Source organism: Atheta coriaria, unplaced genomic scaffold, assembly GCF_025399875.1.
Source record: "Atheta coriaria isolate IRGN ID8LTWV9N9 unplaced genomic scaffold, Caltech_Dcor_3.1 hic_scaffold_9_pilon, whole genome shotgun sequence".
NCBI classification, from domain to species: Eukaryota; Metazoa; Arthropoda; class Insecta; order Coleoptera; family Staphylinidae; genus Dalotia; species Dalotia coriaria.
In genome coordinates, this window is record NW_027045451.1 from 9,468,320 (window position 1) to 9,488,926 (window position 20,607).

Genomic DNA, 20,607 nt, shown 5'->3' on the forward strand with positions numbered 1-20,607 from the left:
GAATGCGCAGAGAATGTTCAATTAAAACAGCAGCGCAAAACTTTCCCCCTTGCACGTTCATACAAGCTTTTCTACTTTACGACTTTTCGTCGGAATCACACATAACCTCACTTGACGTCTATGTCAATGTCTATGTGAAGGATTTTTCCTGTGTACTTTTGAGGTTAAATTTAGATTATGCGATCGCTGGAAATTGCCCACACGTAGAAATGAAGAGTTAAGGGCCAATTTAAAGTTTCTCCTCGCGTAGGCAAGAGGACATGCGGTGCGTGCGTCTTGCGACCGGCCGGTCATGAATGTATAATGCCGGATGCGCGGTTTATTTCCGGACGCTGGCAGGAAAAGCCCTCTAATACCTTTCCGAAACTGTTTATAGGTTATGACGGGTACCGAAAGCGCTTTATAAGCTGATTATTGACCAATAAAATATAAAAAATATAAAATTTATTTTAAAACTCTTTTATTTTTATTTTTATTTTTGAAGTGGATTTATATGACGATGCGCACGTGATGTCTTGTCCTGAATATATTTTGAATGACTATGAGCCTCAATGGACGTGTGGCGGTAACAAAATGTAAAATTCTTTTGATACTTGAGTCGCACGCGAAAAAAGGAAGCTAGGAAAGCAGAAAAATCATTTTTATTAACTTTTCGAGTGTGGCTTTCGCCCTTAGCGACGGAAATGTAATACAAAAACGGAGGTTGACTCAACACCAACGCCAGAGGTCACCCGAGTGTCAGTTGGGGTAATTTGTTCAGGTATCAGATTAAAATTTATATTCAGGACGTAACGTTTTAATTTTTGGCTATCCCAGGAGAAATTTGCGCTCATAATATACGCATAATGAGAATGTTACACCAAAGAATTAATGTGTATAACAAGTTGCCTATATCTTACAAAAGTTTTTGCTTTTTTTTAAATTTTTGTGGTGATTTGGGCCAATTTTTCAGTTTTTTAAATTTAGTTTGTTTGATTTTAACTTAAATCGTAAAATAATTAATAGAAAATTGAAAAATAACAAGAAAAAATAGAAAAAAAATGTAAATTTCACGGCTTTGTTGTTTTCCAACTAACGTAGGCAACCAGTTATACTGCGTGTTACTAAGGTTAGGTGTTTTCTTGATGTAATGCGTGTTGCAGCATGCTTTTTTAACAAGAAAAAACATGAATTCATTGTTTTCAAAGATTATTTTAATAGAAACATTGTTTTCAAGCAAAAAGTCAGTATATAAATAGCAAATCTTTACATCTGAGTTACAAAACTTAATTAAATTTACTTTATAATTAATTTATCTTCACATTTCCTGATGACAAAGTTCTTCTGCACTCAACATCTGCTTTTGTAATTTAACAAAGTACATTTCACATTTTTCCAAACGCAATTTCTTTTAAACATTTATGTCACAAACATGTTGTGGTACTAGTAAACTAGTCCAGGAAATGTGTGGCCCATTTGGGTTGCACACAGTAAAAGTTTTGTTGTCGAGTCACGTTTTCCATTGACATTAACTTTAGCGCTTCAACTTTATGATGTTTCCGATGGTTTTTCGCTGCGTTTTGCATCTTGCAGACGCACGTGACCGTAGCGCTCCACTTGTCACCACCAACTTTTAATGATGTTCATCATAGAAATTATATTCTTACACAACTTTACCCAAACCCAACAACAAAATAACAATGCGTATGCGCCATCTTTTACCCGGCATTTTTTCCTCGCGTAATGTGTCAATGAAATATTACCGTCGAGATGTTTCTGAGCGTCGTTATTTTTCGTTGTTGTTTTTTTTCGGTTTGCGTGTTTGTATTTTGAGTGTAGATAAAAACGTGCGAGTTGTCGGAGCTCACGATGGCGATGATAAATCGCGAGCGTTTGCGGCGACATTGCGACATAATGAAACAGCAGAAAATCATTTTGTTTTGTGTACGGAAAACAATGTGTGTCGGCCGCAATGTGTACCAAAACCGACCACTAACAACAAAAAACTGGTGCAAAACATCATTTTAGGTTAGTTGTGATAAATACGTGTAATATAACCTCAAAACGGAACTATTTTTATGTCCTCTCATAAGATATGACTTTTAGTACTAAAATATCAAAAGTGGACAATAAAATTTATCTTCGTCAATACTCCGCAACTTCTACTTCTTAACTATTTCATTTCTAAAAATATTTCCGCATAAAATTCACTATAAAATGATGTTGATATGAAATCAGAATTTATTCCACTCGTAAACCACACGAAAATAAGTTGTAAACTTGATATTTTTTTGCATATCAAACTACATTTGGAAAGTTTGATATTCGCATTAATATAAAATTTCACTCTAAGCTGTGGGTATTTCATTCGACAACTGCGAGTTTCGAGTTGCGGGGATTTTATAGAATTTCGCAGCGACGATGTTGTCAGGTTGTCAGATGTCTTGTATAACTTATGCTCGTCGACTTACTTTGATTATTCGACGCTTGCTCCGGTGCGGAGTGACGTGCAACATTCGGCGATGGTGGAGGCGCCGCTTTTGATACATTTTAAAATGCAGCATGAATATAACATGAATCTATTATGTTTTCAATTTGTGGGTACAAATTAAACTACAGTGCATTTTTATCACGTTATTGCGTAGTGTTATTGCGTCAAGAAACTGGAAATACATAAATTTTGGGTTTTGGAGAGTTTGTCAATATTTTCTTATTTTATCTATCTATATATATAAAACGAATTGCTGTTCGTTAGTCTCGCTAAAACTCGAGAACGGCTGAACGGATTTATCTTATCTTGGTCTTGAATTATTCGTGGAGGTCTAGGGAAGGTTTAAAAGGTGAGAAAAATTCGAATAATTGCCGAGAAAATCCACAAAACAGCTCTTTTCTATAGAATAAAATTTGACATTGAGATTCAATCATAGTTATAGTTAAATAGTTGAATTCGAGATGGCGCGCTGAAGTGCATTATTGACAAAACTTTATACGCATAATTTCTTTAAATTAAAATTGATAATCTTATTGATAGAATTGACTCTTACTACGAGTATGTCTAGAAACAGAGAGTAAAACGAATTACATTTTTATTAAACACTACCCGGAACGAAGTCGCGGGCAACAGCTAGTATTTTATATTTATCTGATGAGATAAGATTTATAAAATTTTATAATTAAATTCAAATAAAATAGACCTGCGATATAATAGAATACGAGAGTGAATGATAATTGAGAAACAGGAATAAAAGCAAACAACAGGTCCTGCAGGTTGCTGTGGATCTGGATGTACGAGTATTTCCCCGTTCGTGACATTCAAATGCGTGCGGTTTTCAATTATTATTTTATCCGCGTGCCGGTGCAAAATGTAATTTACAGCTTTTAGATTCCGTCGCTGGAACCATTTGTTATGATTAAAACTTGAGGGTATATAGAAATAAATCACATTCTGTTTTTCTTCAAACATGTACTCGTAGATACAATTAATATCTTTCGAGTGGATATTGAGTTACATTGATAAATTACTTATTTTAATTTTAATATTCAAACAAAATAAGAAATAAGTGTAAGAAATAGGAAGTGGCTGTAATGCAGTGGATTTTACTTATTTTGTATGTATATTAAGAAATATTGACAAAGAATATCCGTTAATACGCGAGTAAAGTACTCATGTAACGTTTTTGCAATCAAAGTTTGACAGTTTATGTCTCGTTGTAAAGATGTTTATGAAGCTGAAAATGTTCAAACATTTAAGAATGTTTTCCAAGTAATACTAAAACACAAGAACAAAAAGTTTTGCTGAACCAAGAACGTGCTTCTATTGTTGCAGAAATTGTGAATTTATTTTATACATAATAACTTAAGCAATTACTAAATATGTTACTAGAGATTATATAGTTGTGCCACGATAATATAGATTCGTTGTGGTATTGGGTCAATAACATAATTTAATTAGCTGCAGAACCAAATCCTATACCTGGATACTCGTAGATTAGATTAATTAATATAGAGAATTTACCGAAAATTATTAATTTTCAATCCGTTTCTTTCTATCTCTTCTAGTTTGCGAAATAATCGCAATTGAAATAAATCATCAAAAATTGAAAAATGGACAATTTTTTCTTAAGAATTAAAATTGCACCTCTCAGATCTATCTATACTATCCTATCTTATAGAAAATAGTCTGTAGATTAAGACGCTGTGATCGGATCTTAATTATCTCTTTTAGTTTACGAGATATTCGCGATTGAATAAAATGGGCAAAAATTGAAAAATGTCACTTTTTAGCACTTTTAGTCGCGTTTTTCGACCTTTTACTGTAGGCAATATAATTATTTTATATTTTTATCTGATAGAGAATTTTCCAATCTTTCATAATCAACAATTCGTTGGTAGCTATCTCTTTTAGTTTAAGAGATATGAATTTTTGAAAATCGTCGATAAAAAGTATCAAGCACCCCCCCTTGGTAATTTTTTTCTTAAGAATTAAAATTTTATCTCTCAGATTTCCGTTTTAACTATCCTATCTTATAGAAAAAAGGCCGTAGATTAAGACGCTGCGATCGGATCTTAATTATCTCTTTTAGTTTACGAGATATTCGCGATTGAATAAAATGGCCAAAAATTACAAAATGTCACTTTTTAGTACTTTTAGTGGCGTTTTTTGACCTTTTACTATTGGAAATATAATTGTTTTATATTTTTATCTGATAGAGAATCTTCTAATCTTTCATAATCAGCAATCCGCTAGTTGCTATCTCTTTTGGTTTAAGTGATATGAATTTTTGAAAATCGTCGATAAAAAGTATCAAGCACCCCCCCTTGGTAATTTTTTTCTTAAGAATTAAAATTTTATCTCTCAGATTTCCGTTTTAACTATCCTATCTTATAGAAAATAGTCCGTAGGTTAAGACGCTGCGATCGGATCTTAAATATCTCTTTTAGTTTACGAGATATTCGCGATTGAATAAAATCGGCAAAAATTGATAAATGTCACTTTTTAGCACTTTTAGTCGCGTTTTTCGACCTTTTACTGTAGGCAATATAATTATTTTATATTTTTATCTTATAGAGAATTTTCCAATCTTTCATAATCAACAATTCGTTGGTAGCTATCTCTTTTAGTTTAAGAGATATGAATTTTTGAAAATCGTCGAAAAAAAGTATCAAGCACCCCCCCTTGGCAATTTTTTCTGAGGAATTAAAATGTCATCTCTCAGATTTCCCTTTTAACTATGCTATCTGATAGAGATTGGTCCGTAGATTAAGACGCTGCGATCAGATCCTATTTATCTCTTTTAGTTTACGAGATATTCGCGATTGAATAAAATCGGCAAAAATTGATAAATGTCACTTTTTAGCACTTTTAGTCGCGTTTTTCGACCTTTTACTGTAGGCAATATAATTATTTTATATTTTTATCTGATAGAGAATTTTCCAATCTTTTATAATCAACAATTCGTTGGTAGCTATCTCTTTTAGTTTAAGAGATATGAATTTTTGAAAATCGTCGAAAAAAAGTATCAAGCACCCCCCTTGGCAATTTTTTCTTAGGAATTAAAATTTCATCTCTCAGATTTCCCTTTTAACTATCCTATCTGATAGAGATTGGTCCGTAGATTAAGACGCTGCGATCAGATCCTATTTATCTCTCTTTTAGTTTACGAGATATTCGCGATTGAATAAAATCGGCAAAAATTGATAAATGTCACTTTTTAGCACTTTTAGTCGCGTTTTTCGACCTTTTACTGTAGGCAATATAATTATTTTATATTTTTATCTTATAGAGAATTTTCCAATCTTTCATAATCAACAATTCGTTGGTAGCTATCTCTTTTAGTTTAAGAGATATGAATTTTTGAAAATCGTCGAAAAAAAGTATCAAGCACCCCCCCTTGGCAATTTTTTTCTTAGGAATTAAAATTTCATCTCTCAGATTTCCCTTTTAACTATGCTATCTGATAGAGATTGGTCCGTAGATTAAGACGCTGCGATCAGATCCTATTTATCTCCTTTAGTTTACGAGATATTCGCGATTGAATAAAATCGGCAAAATTGATAAATGTCACTTTTAGCACTTTTAGTCGCGTTTTTCGACCTTTTACTGTAGGCAATATAATTATTTTATATTTTTATCTGATAGAGAATTTTCCAATCTTTTATAATCAACAATTCGTTGGTAGCTATCTCTTTTAGTTTAAGAGATATGAATTTTTGAAAATCGTCGAAAAAAAGTATCAAGCACCCCCTTGGCAATTTTTTCTTAGGAATTAAAATTTCATCTCTCAGATTTCCTTTTAACTATCCTATCTGATAGAGATTGGTCCGTAGATTAAGACGCTGCGATCAGATCCTATTTATCTCCTTTAGTTTACGAGATATTCGCGATTGAATAAAATCGGCAAAAATTGATAAATGTCACTTTTTAGCACTTTTAGTCGCGTTTTTCGACCTTTTACTGTAGGCAATATAATTATTTTATATTTTTATCTGATAGAGAATTTTCCAATCTTTCATAATCAACAATTCGTTGGTAGCTATCTCTTTTAGTTTAAGAGATATGAATTTTTGAAAATCGTCGAAAAAAAGTATCAAGCACCCCCCCTTGGCAATTTTTTTCTTAGGAATTAAAATTTCATCTCTCAGATTTCCCTTTTAACTATCCTATCTGATAGAGATTGGTCCGTAGATTAAGACGCTGCGATCAGATCTTATTTATCTCTTTTAGTTTACGAGATATTCGCGATTGAATAAAATCGGCAAAAATTGATAAATGTCACTTTTTAGCACTTTTAGTCGCATTTTTCGACCTTTTACTGTAGGCAATATAATTATTTTATATTTTTATCTGATAGAGAATTTTCCAATCTTTCATAATCAACAATTCGTTGGTAGCTATCTCTTTTAGTTTACGAGTTGGAGAATTTTCCAGTCTTCCATCAACTATAATCTTGTGGTTGCTGTCTTTTTTAGGTTGAAAAATATTCTAAGATGTCGCTACAATGTTCTTATTTCTATTAAATGAAAATTTAATTCTCTGCAGTATTATTTATATGTTTACTCCAAAGTTGTTTGCTGGAATTGTGTGCGGCCTTACACATTAGATTAGATTTTGTTGGCATCAGTCTATATAAAAACATAATATACCGCAGGTAGATAAATATTCTGCACACTGCACAATAAGCATTTTTGTTAAACGCGCCTGAATCCCCATATTTATATCGTATACAAAAGAATAAAAAATACTGAATATGAAATGTCGTGTTATGAAATCATATCATACAACGTCAACGGCAGGTGATTTAGGTGATGATGGAGAGCTCCCTATCGGCCCCGTTGTTGCTGCTTTTGCTACTGTTGATGCTAATGCCCAACATTTCCGCGTCGACTTGCTACTGCTGGTGTATTTTTTTGACGCGCCGAATGCGCCGGGTCGGTCCATTAATTCCAGCGCGTGTTTTCCGCACATTTTCGCACTAACGACGAACGTTTCGCGGCTCCATCGAGTTCACATTATTCAATTTATGTGGCGTATCAGCTTATTTTAATGCCGCGCGGCTGCAGCGCACAAATCTGATGGGATTCAATCGGGCGACAAAAAATATTACGCACACATGGGAAACATACGAGTATAGCGTGAACGTGACAAAAATTAACAGCTTTGAGTACAATGCATCAAAAAATTGTTGGAAACAAACTAATTGCATCATACTCGTAAAATAAGGTCAACATTGTTATATAAAATTTAAATTATATTTTAAATGTATGTGGATACTATGTAGTAATATATAGTACCTATATTAAGAATGAAGTGCGCTAAGTGGCACTTTAACCACGTTCAGTTATGTGATGTTTAAGCTATTTTTTCTACTTTCACTATATTTTTACGTTTAGTTGTTCATTTGAACATTTTATTTATTTTTGTGTCTTAAAATCGAGAAAAAGTGATGTTTTAAAGGTGAAAATAAAATAAAAATCTATATATATATATATATAAATGAATTGCTGTTCGTTAGTCTCGCTAAAACTCGAGAACGGCTGAACGGATTTATCTTATCTCGGTCTTGTATTATTCGTGGAGGTCTAGGGAAGGTTTAAAAGGTGAGAAAAATTCGAATAATTGCCGGGAAAATCCTCAAAACAGCTCTTTTCTATAGAATAAAATTTGACATTGAGATTCAATCATAGTTATAGTTAAATAGTTGAATTCGAGATGGCGCGCTGAAGTGCATTATTGACAAAACTTTATATAATTAATTTCTTTAAATTAAAATTGCTAATCTTATTGATAGAATTGATTCTTACTACGAGTATGTCTAGAACAAGAGAGTAAAAACGAATTACATTTTTATTAAACACTGCCGGAACGAAGTCGCGGGCAACAGCTAGTTATTTATAATTGTTTCCTGATATGATTGGAACATTTTCCGCGTGTTTGACTTTAAATAATGTTAATAATAATTACCAGGATGTGATTTTGCTAAGTTTTCAAATTATTTTAGCATTATTACAGTAATTACAAACATTTAAAGTTACTACATTGTTACAATAATTCGTATATATTCCTAAAAATTAACTTTTTTCATAAAAGACCCAAAATTAATTATTTGCACTTCTCATAAGTCAAAAAAACAAATAATTTTATCCCTAGTTAAGGCAATTAATCTTATACCAACCGACAAATTGCAAATTTTGTTCTCTCATGCATGCTAAAAATATCACTCATCACCGCAAACACACAAAATTCAATAAAATTAAAACCACTCCCAGCAAAATCTACAATAAATCAAAGTTAAACAAAGCGAGATATACTAGTAGAGCAAAACTCCTTTTTTCTATTTTTTATTGCAACCTGAATCAAATACAGTATCAAACCGTGAAATTCATTTTGTCGGTGATTGACTCGCTCGACCACGAAGCAAATAAAACGTCCACCTCGGGCACTGAGCGCATCTCATCACTCAAAATACCCAAAAGCAATTTTTGTGTTTTTGTCACTCACGTTGCGCTCGCAATTGCTTTACGAATGAGTGGAGGAATTGAATCGCGTTGAACCGAATGTGCTAATAAAAAAAAAGAATAGAACTGTGCGTTTTTTTGATTATGCAAACGTGACTCAACGAGATAACAAGCCTGACCTATGTTTGGGAATTTTAGGTTTTAGTTGGAGGATTACCAAGGGTCAAAAAACAGTTTTTTGTTTCGCTTTGTCAGAAAATTCAATATATTTGAATGCCACTTTGTGCATAAAATAGAGAATTAATATTGTAACATTACAGTTTATATGCCATAGTGGGGGTGTTTAATATTTTTGGAGATAATCAATTTTTTTAACTGAATTTTTGGATTTTAATTGAAAACTATAGGAATAAACTGCATAAAAATAGCAGAAATGCTTAAAATTAGATTAAATACCTTAATATTTAAAATTTAAAAGTTTTTTTTCGATTTTGATTTCTAGTTTTTATTTTATTTATTTACTTTTCTAATTTTAGCATAAAAAACTTTATTTTAAAGAAATTTTATGCAGTAACTCGTAAAGTATGCCAGTAATTTTATTGTTCTTAGTATCACTTTGAAACAGTCTCTTAAGATTACACTATCAACTTGTTTGAGGTCAATGTCAATGTTACTGATACCAATTTAATTAACTATCCATGTACGGATAGAAGAAAACACTTTATTCATTGTTCAAAATACATTTTTATACTTCTTTTGCACAAAAACTTATTTCATTATATGTAAATTTTTCCCTGCATTTCCCGACAGAAAGTAAACAAATAATACTTCCCAGGTTCAACATCATCATCAATCCCATACCCCATCTTAGCCTGTGGATGACCCGCACACTTATAAGTCTTATACAAATCAATATTATCACATTTCGTGCCGTACATCCTACAATCCTTAATAATACTACAAATAAAGTAATATAATCCCATTTTACGATCATCTAGAGGTAAATGTTGCTGACACTGCTGGTGAGATAACCCTCCATTCGGATAAAAATCAACATGTCCTATGGGTTTCTGAATACCTTGCTTCGATGTATGCATAACTACCACCTGGGTAGCATCTGATTCCTGAAGATTATTTTTGTTGTCTTCGCCGATTACATCCGGATCCATTGCGTAGATCCTTTTTATTTTTTGATTAGTATTCTTGGTGAAATATCGTCCTGATGAGCCGGCAATATGAGAACCCAAAGCATAACCAATCAATTCAAATTTTTCAGAGCTGATTTGCTTTGTTTTGCTCATAGCTATCATTATTTCAGCAACGCGTTGACCAATTTCAGGAATCATATCTATGGATTTATTATAATTATCTTTCAATATGTTTTGATAACCTGCAGCTACCACAACAAAATCTTTCTTCATTAAAAACTTCTTAATTGTTCTTGGGTACCAATCGTTGTTGAAACTGTTCTCGCCAAATCCATGCAATAAAAATATATAATTATATTCTTTGTTGTAATTAAAGTTGCCTAAGCTTTCCGGTGTGATGTTTAAATAGTCTTCATCAATGTTATTAATTGAATACAAACGAAATTCTACATCTTCACTGGAATTAACTTCTGTTAAACTACTCGTAAGTAGTAAAAGAGTAAAACACACTAATAATGACTGATACATCTTAATATTTTGGTTGTTTATGTTACACTGACAAAAAATTTAAACTCACAGTCTTTTTATACTGTTTTATACTCATGTGGGTATTCCAATAGAGTGGGATTTGTACTTGTATACATATATTATATCAAGTAAGCGTGACACAGTGATAACACGGCTGACCTGTTGAATACAACGCACGTAGTTGTAAACAATTCGCGAAAAGGAGTGATTATATTGTTCATGGTGCAGTGAATCAATAAGGCGGAAAATTTAATGGGCTATTTTAATGCTAAACATGACTGTGAGTAATTGAGAAAATATTAAGTCTTGTTTTCATCTTGTAGAATTCGTAGAAAAATTGTGAGCTGTTTTGTTATGTTGTGGAATGTCAACAAAATACCAGCAAAATAATATAATGTAGTTTACTTTGTAGTTATAATATTCGGAGAATGTGTTGAATGTGATATTATTATTGATTTTATGTGCTGAATTTGCACACAAGTATAATTTATGATGATAAGCATGATGATTGAAATGGGAATACCAGTTGTATGCAACTTAATTTATTTTTTACTTATTACATGATTTCAAGACGCGATTATTGGATATTTAATCACTGGTGGTTAAAACCGTGACTAAAGTACTTTAGGCACGGGGTGGAGCTTGCGCATGCGCATTAGCCCACTACAATCAAAACTAACACAATTTTTATTACATTTTTTTCTAAAAATAAAACTTTTACCGTTTTAAAAGTTGATTTAACATGCGCGTGCACATAAATTAATTAAATTAATTAAATTTCTCTATATGATAATTTAAATTCCAAAAATCTCACTAAATCAGAATATTCTCATTCTTTAACAATCCGAAATAATTATGAATCGCGCAAAATTGCATAAATACTAAATACTCCTCCTTGAAACTCATCACCACACACCCAAGCACTCAAACACGCCTCTTTAGCAATATGAAATATACAAAATCATCGCTCATCGAGCAGCGTGCAGACATGCAAAACGCGAATACACGGTCTCGAGGAATCTGGATGCGCTTAATGAGGCGTGTTATTTCGACTGCAGGCGCAAATTCCGCGCTTGCTTCCTATTTACGAAAACGAGCACCACCGGCACCGCGAGCTCGGATACAAATTGTCGACGCTGTCAAGCGTACCGAGACGCTTTTCCTTTCTTCCTCCCACATGAAACATCCAGCCGTCACTCGTGTTTACACGCATGTAAATCAACAGCAACTCACTACCGCTGAGACAAAGAACTATATTCCCCGAAGGGTTTCACCAAGGACAACTATATAATGACACTTTCAGCAAGTTTCTTAGCAATTTTATAGCTACTATAAACATGTGGACATATAATGGGTTGCATACATTTCATGCATCATCATTCATTTTGTTTTTGATAAATTTTTCACGGAGAATTAATTTTGAACAATGAAATGTTTGTTTTACTCATGATGAAATTTACTTTTAATGTTTCTAGATGGCAGGAGTGGCAATCAATTAAATTTCGCGCAGTTGAAGAAAACAAATAAACATTGAAATGCATGAAGAGTAGCTGAAAATAGATTAAAATGCTGAGAGCTGAAACAAATTGAAATGAAAATGCATTTCCATGTTTTCCAATGTTTATCTTCGCTTTGTCGTAATAAACTTCTCGTGGGAATATAGAGTTTTATTAAAATTTACAATCGCTAGTATACGCAGCGACTTAAATTTTTATTGCTTTATTTTTTTTGTTCTGTCCATTGTTTTAATTTCTTTTAATTTCCATTTAATTAATTTAATTACGCTCCATTCTTGTAATCGCCGTTATCTACATTGGAAGTTGGTTTTATTTGTTTGTTTTGTAAGTCGCGTTTTCTTTCTGTAATCGCAAACAATTACGGTTGATTATTCGCGCCAAGTTCGCCGCCATTTTCGATTCGATTAGAGCGTTCTTCGCGTTCTCACGCTAAGTTTTCCCCGGGGTTCTGGGCGTCCCTGGAGCGCATTTTAGATTTTCGACCCTTCGCCTCACGCGCTTCGCAAGTTTTTGGGTTGCACTTTTCGGGTTTAATTCGATTGAGCGCGCGCAAAGCGTCTTAATACTTTATTAGACGACACGACACGAAACTTGCATTTAACTAATTCCGTTAAACGTTTTCCACCAACAATTTCCTAAGCTACTTTATCCCCGAAAACAAATGAAACGAAACATTAGGCAACTTGTGATACACGCTGGTTTTCTTATTATTAAGGTTATGTCTGATGTCATGTTGTAAAGCCTTTAGATTGAATCTGCTGTCAAATAGGATCCGCCAATATTTCTTGCTCAGAAAATATTTTCGTAGATTTGTTTCGTTTAAAATCGAAGCGAAAAGCCTGCAGCCCTTTCGGCCACGTTTTCCTATTTCATCCCTTTTGTCAATAGCGCAATATCCCGTATATTCTAGTGACCAGACTCGCACGTCTTGTGAGGATGACAGCGCGAACATGTTCACATCCGCAACATGGCGAAAACAGACTTGATTTATGTTCGAAATATCTTCATCGCATGAAACACCCACATAACCTAAAATATAAATAAAATTATTTTCGGGAATTCTTGAAGTGAGAGAGGCCATTGTCAAGATTAGAGACGATAGAGACACATATGAATCCGACCTTCCGGGTAAACTGCTTGAGGGTAGTCAAGCTGAAGGATTAACCACCACCACTAAACTTGGGTCTGTAGCGATCAAAAACCGGAATTAGACACCATTGAACTACATTAAAGTAACTTAAACCTACAGAGTTGTAATTTAAAATCAAAAAAAAATTGAAACTAATTTTTTAGTTCCTAACCATGTTTTAGTGTATATTGGGTTGCCTATGTGTAGTAGTTTACTAAATATAATTTAAATTTCTCTTGCTTAATCCAATCCTGTCTTGAGCATGTACCACTCGCAAAGTTTCGGTTTGATGGGCCATCGTGTCGTTATCGCCGCGCGTGATACGTGTCATCCAGGATTCACGCTCGACGGCGGCGAAGACAGGACGCCACCACCGCCTCCACCGCCTCCGCATTCATACGTGTATAGCCCCCGATTGTCTGAAATCCAATTCGTGAGCGACGCAGCGTGCAAATTGCTTAATTGCGAGCGATTCGTAAAAATCGCCACTTAGTTTCAATCAATTGCAGACATCCGCAGACGCAGATGCTGTTTCCGCCATTCAAACAATCTAAATTATTCAAATCACACTAGACAACTAACAACGTTTGCGGAATCTAGTTACCGCACAATCTAGGCAACCCATATTTCAACCTCGAATCTTAATTTTTAATTTATACGGAATTTTGTGTGTGGATTTGATTAATTCGCACGCGGTTCTTGAGGATTTTAAATTGCAAATGTGTGCTGCGGGTGATCGCTGGTGGTTATTTACATTTCTAATTAAAGTTTCAAACGCGTTTAATTACCACCGGAAGGTGCCGGCCGGCGGTTTCAGTAGAAAATAAATTGCATTAGTTGATGAATCTTATTGCTGCCACACTGCAATTTGTTTTACATCATACGCCGCGCAATATGTGTATTCGAAAAATTTGCGTCACAAAGTCACGTTAATTAACTTGTTTAATACTTAATAAATCTTTCTATTTACGTGTTAATAATATTGCCTAACGCTATTCACGTGTTTGTAAAGTTTATATTTGAAATATTCCGCGCTGGAATTCTGGATATTTGATGTTGGAATTTTTATTGCTGCGTTTTTCGTTCATAAACTTCATATTTATTCGGAAACCGCGCTGGAAACGCACATTGAATAAATGGCCCTCTCGAATGAAACATTACGTTGCGTGTTTTGTGTTTTATATGCTTGAGAATCAACAAAAACTTCATAAAAGTCGTAATATAAGTTCAATGGTATTGCATTTGCAATATAGGCAACCAAACACTCAAACGCTTGCTTGTTAAGTATATGTGCCTCTAGGAAAAGTAAACATCAATTTATGACTGTACGAAAACTGTTTTCTTGTTGCGAATTGGTTGAGATTTGTGAAATTGCGCGCGAGGGAAGAATCGAGAGCAAACTCGGAGCATTATAATATTTCATACAATGTCGACGCGATCGGGAAAATGTGTTGTTGAATATTTTCGATAAACGGTTATTTGTTGTAGTTTTCTGCGAAATGTACGCGGTGTGTTCAAAGAAATTCACTTGGAAGTAAAATATAATAGGTCTGTAGTATTGATTTTTCTGTTATTTTCAATATTCGTTTCTTTAAATGCACATTTGGTTGCCTATATTATAATTTATGTGTATAACAAGTTGCCTACAATAACACACAACTTTTTTATTTCGTGTTAATTGTATTGTTAACATAAACCAAACAATTGACAGATGCTTTGCATCTCAGCGCATTGTATATTTGGATAAGCTTCAGAAAAATTCACACTTTTAAATAAATATCAGCTGTATTCGGCGCGGCGCGTTGAAATAAATGGCTTTGACGCAACGTGGCCGAAAAGTCGTAATAATTCATGGTGCTAATCTTTTATTAACCGCATTGCTACAACATTGTTGCCGCGGATTACACATTACGCACTCATCATACTTGAACATCTATAAATAAACATCACACAATGTTGCGCGGCTTTCATTGTTTTACAAATTTCAGCATTTGAAATTAATATTTAGGAATTGTTTTGCGATTTTAATTTCAAAATTTGTCAATTTGTATTGTGGAATTGATTAACGAATGTAATTGACAATTATATTGTGGATAGAAATTAATAAAATTAATTAGTCTGTGGAATATGTAACTATTGATATAAAACTATCTGCTATTATTAGTAGAAATTAATATTTGTTATTTATTTATTAATTTGTGTGTTTGTTTCATTGAATTTTTAATTGTATGATGATGGTAATTAAAAATTATAAAAGTTAGCTTTTTTATGTCATAACAGTTGAGAATTGAACAATAAATAACGCATTTTTCTTGAATAAACGAGTTAAAAAATTTAGTTTTTCACAAAATTAATTAGTTTTTAATAATTATTTTTGAAAAACGCGTGTGAACATAACAAACCAATTATTTTGAACGTTTATCTATACATTATCACAATTAATTTCCTGAAACCTGCAGGTTAACGTCCTAACTTGTTGAAAAAATCATTATTATGAAATATAATTTAGTAATCCACGTATATCCAAACCAAAATTATATTTTTGTATGCCAACCTGCGATTGTTATCATTAATTACATTGCCTAAATCGAAAGTCATCGTAATTAATCATAAAAAAATATTCTGCCCTTATCCAATTAATTAAATAATGCTTTATTTTTAATATACTCAAAACAAAGCAATAAAATTATTATATTTTTAGTTGTTGTTATTATTTAAAAATAGGTAAAATTCTATTTCACAGAAAAGTTATTTATAATAAAAAGTGTTATAAAAGTGTGGTATATTTTATTAAATATTAGATATTATTCGGGTTTAATATATTCTCGCACGCATTTGATTTCTGCTATTTTTATTTACTTTGCGATTTTTTGTTTGGTTTGGTTTACCCGAATAACGCCATCGCAAACAGCCTAATCAATTCTGCGGTGAGCGCCTGTGGGCGCTAATCAAATGCGGTGTTTAATCGGATTGATTACCTTCGAGCACATTGCGTTTGCACTCGCATAATTAATGGTTCAAAAACGTTGATTGATTAGGCAATTAAGAATAAAAAACAAATTCATTTCAAAAATACAATAGAAATAAGCACATATATCATACACACCTTTCCAAAAATAATTTTAGTATTACTCTAAATGCAAAAATTAGTATTTTAGTATGTTTGTTACGCTTTAACACAAAAACTACTCAATTGATAATGATAAAATTTTGCATACTTATTCCCAAGGATATTAAAAAGAACATAGAATAGTTTTTATTTAAAAAATTTCAATATTTTAGTAGAAAATGCAAAAAATTTTAAAAAATAATTACTAACCTGTAAGTACAAAACAACTTTGCACATAATAACCCCAAAGAACCATGTGAGCGTAACATCCCAGATGACAGAAGGTATCAAACAGAAGACAATCACCATAAAATCAGCGATCGCCAAATTAACGATAAAATAGTTCGTCACTGTTCGCATCGAGTGATTACGATACACCGCGACGCACACGAGAATATTACCCACCAGACCCACGGTAAACACAACAAAATGCAGACTTATCAACACCCACGTCCATGTTTTCGGAAAGAGAAACTCTTTTAAGTCATGTAGATACTCTTCGGCGGCGATGGTATCATTCACTTCAGTAAATGTTTCATTCGCGTGCGAAATTATTAAATAATCACTGTCCGTGGAGTTTATAATTTCATTCTGGCTGTCAAATGTGTTTACGCTACGGTCGAGCGATGAAGTTGCTAACTCCAGATCGAAATATTCACGTTGCAGGTCACCATCCAGGACCTCCAGGACGTGGGCGTCTGTTGTGTTTGCAAGGGATGAACCGAAGAGGAGGAATAACACCGGAAGTACTACAGATGGCGCCATCTACAACAGAAATAAAAATATTTATGTGAGTATTGAGTAGTTGTAGTTGTATATTGGGTTGCCTAACTTTATTTTATTAAAATTGAGGTTTTATTGCATGTTTTTGACATTTTTCGCGTATTTTAATGAAAATTTATGCAAGTTTGCATCAGTTATGAATATTTATCGCTTCGTTAAATTTAATTGGTGCAATTAGCGATAATGTCGGTGCTTTATGTGAGGTTCACATTACGTCTCAGACTCAGACACCTGATTTTATCACAATATAAACATGAAAAAATAAATAATTAAGAAATTAACTAAAAATTAACAAAAAACACAAAAAAATATCGCGAAAAAATATTAATAAATATTTTCGTGTTAATATTGTAGTTATAAACATTTTGTTTATTTTAATAAAAGTTTAATAAAACTGCACTCTGTTTGAAGTTTAGTTTGAAAGTTTTTTCTCTTTTCTTCTTCGCTTTGAGCGCAAGAACATAAGAAACGTCGCTCGCATCGTAATAACGTTAATATAGCACGAAGGTTGTAGTTTTTGTTTTGTTAGTTGAAACAAGCACTTTCAGCTCACAGCGAAAATCTGCGGCGCTTTCGGAAAAAAGTGAAAATTTACGGTGCAAGTTACTCCACACTTTACGATCGGCGTTGGTGTTTCGGGATAACGCGCGCCACGACGATATGTTTGACTTTTTTGACCCGAAAATCATGAGGGTGCACATTTAACAAAATAAAACACAACATGTTCGGTTAGGTTTTTCTTTGTGTTATGAGAAAAATGAAGTTAAAGTTAAAATATTGAAGAAAAAATTTCTCTTTAAAATTTCTCTTTGTGTTTTTTGTAACTTATGCTCACTTGAGCCCAATTGTAAAGAAAAATATACACGTCGAAATAAAGCAATTTGTTGCGACTTTTGTGGTTCTCCACAGCGCGCTTTTGGCTTTATGACTTGTCACATTGTGTTTGTTTTTCTTTTTGGCGTTCTTTTTCGTCGCAGTTTGCGCTTTAAATTAAAAGCCCACGCGTTTGCTCTCAGCTCAATTTAGAACAATTTGTCAACTCTGCGGGTTAAAAACTTTTCGCCCGAATGCATTTATGAAAACACAAAACAGGAAACTTCAAACTCATATAGATAGATTTATAGAAACCACGCGTACGTATGTGTCGGCGGAAAATGCGCAAAATGCATTTTATTCCCTCGAGGAAATCGTTTTATATTAATAAAGTTGCGGATCATCTCTCTGCACATACGCCACACGCCACGGAAATAATATTTTTCGATTCTTTTCTTTTACTTTTGCGTGTTTTTAGCCTTTATCTCGCGAGTTTCCTTGCGTTTGCAGAGGTATTACGTAAAGCACATTAGGATTGTAAGGGCATTTTGTCAGGTTGGCGCAAATAAACGAGAATAAACCGGAGACTTTTGTCTGGACGCTTTGTTTTAAATGTTTTGTTTTATCGTGTTCGCCAACACGCCGAATCGCTGTGTGTGTAATTTCAAAGTTTTTCAATATTCCTCGCCTTACTTTCCCGCTGTTGTTCCACAAAGCTTTCGAATTCTTGTTGATTTTTTCGTCGATTTAATTCCGAAAAAAATTAGGTAGAGAAAAAAATTGTGGCACGTGCTAAATCTAATCAAAATTTGCATTTCCCGCGCTTGATAAGAAAAGAAAGTGAAATTTTACGCGCGCGTGTGGTGAAAATTTGGTATGCTGACGGGAATTTGGCACGCGCATAAATTAACTTTGAATTGCTTACGATTTTGATGCGTTTAGCAATGGTGTCGGCGCGTGGCTAATTCGACAGAGCATATCGGTCATTCCGGAAGCGCGTATGTCCTAACCGCAAAACCCTCGATCGTTCGCCGAGTTCGCCGCGTGTTTTGGTTAATTCTCGGGGCGAGAGTGCCTGAAAAGATCGTGATGAGCGCTATTCGAATTCGAGAGGTATGTGATGACTGATATACGATACAGCATCGAATTGAAATAAACCGCGAATCGATAAGTGGCAAAATTATTCATGGCCGCGCTTCCGAGTACGAATTCAATTTTCGTTCGTTTATTTTCAACAAATTGGAAATTTTTGTGTTCCAAATTAGAATATTGGGTTACATTCAAAGGACTATATTATGATTAACAGGAACATGCTAAAATACACGTCGCAGTTCATATAAATGCGAGTTAAAATTAGTTTCGCTTTGTGTGGATTAAATTAAATGGAAATGAATATTACTTATGGAATCCCTATTAATATTATAAATGCGAAAGTCCTGATGTTTGTTACACTTTCACGCAAAAACTACTTAACCGATCATCATGAAAATTTGTACACATATTCTTAGTGGTCCCCGAATGGTTATAGGCTACTTTTTATTTAATAAAAAAAATTATTTTTAAATAAAATAAAGAAATTGTTTAGCCAATAATACCTCTGCATCTGGCTATTTGACTACTTTAACGCCATCTAGCATTCCATCAATGAAGCTCAAACCTAAGTACTATAGTACCATCACACTGTATTACCGACAGCTACGTCAACATCAAATCCAATTGACTACACTATGGAGACTGTACACTATACTTCCATAGACTATACTTTCAGCCATTTTAAACTTCCCGCCATTCTACTTCATTGTTACTTCTTCTGTGACTACAGGCGCGTACGGAAGCAACTTCATTATTTTAGATATTCGCGAGCGAAGCCGTGGGTTAAAGCTAGTAATTCTATAATTTTGTGTGTAGATGGCGCTAGTATGCACATATTGAATCCTCGCGACGCGAAATTTGTGTTTACAAAAGAACGGTTTGTTGATTGTAGTGTTTTGAGATAACTAGAGATATTTCTGTCCGGTTTTGTCGATCAGATTGGGTTCGTTTCACTTTGTTGTTTTGATTGAATCAGTTTCTACCTGCGTGTACCTCACAACGTACGCGCTGCGTTAAAATAAAACGAGTGGTTTTCTTAAATATTACTCCGTTTTCTTAATAATGAATAAATTACTCTTGTGTCAAGTCTGGATAAATTACTAGTAAACTATAAATTATAGGTACCTAAATAAATAAATAAAGTTGTGTGTTTCGAATTAAAATCCAAGATCGAAGTAAAATGATTACTCGTGTTTTCGCAAATTGCATTTCGCGTTCTTTATCTGCGAAAACAAAGCGTCTCGAAGGCGCGCCGAGATTGAGATGGATAATGGAGCAAAACGAAATAATAAAATCTAGATCCGGCTGAAACCGCATTGAATTCATTACGTCTCAGCGGCGAGCCGACAACAAACGAATCGCGCAGAAAAATGAAGCAAAAGCGCGCGGAAAGTTGATTATTCTCGTTTTGACTGAGAGCGCGGAACCAAACTCGCGGCTTGCGGACCGCAATGATGAAAAGGATTACGCTGATAAATGATGAAACATTTTTAAAACATTTTTCAACTCGTTAAACTAAATGGGTTTGTGCAAGTTTTGTCCCCGCAAGTTTTA

The 20,607-nt window shown here is 33.6% G+C and overlaps 1 protein-coding gene across 1 annotated transcript in view; it reads right to left on the reverse strand.

Moving 5' to 3' along the window:
• LOC135798354 (orexin/Hypocretin receptor type 1-like) overlaps nucleotides 1-20,607 on the reverse strand; it is a 37,232-nt gene that overhangs the window by 14,917 nt on the left and 1,708 nt on the right. The window contains exon 2 of the mRNA XM_065311183.1: nucleotides 16,576-17,130. Within this exon, the coding sequence (XP_065167255.1) occupies nucleotides 16,576-17,130 (555 nt within the window). The remainder of the gene's footprint in view (nucleotides 1-16,575; nucleotides 17,131-20,607) is intronic.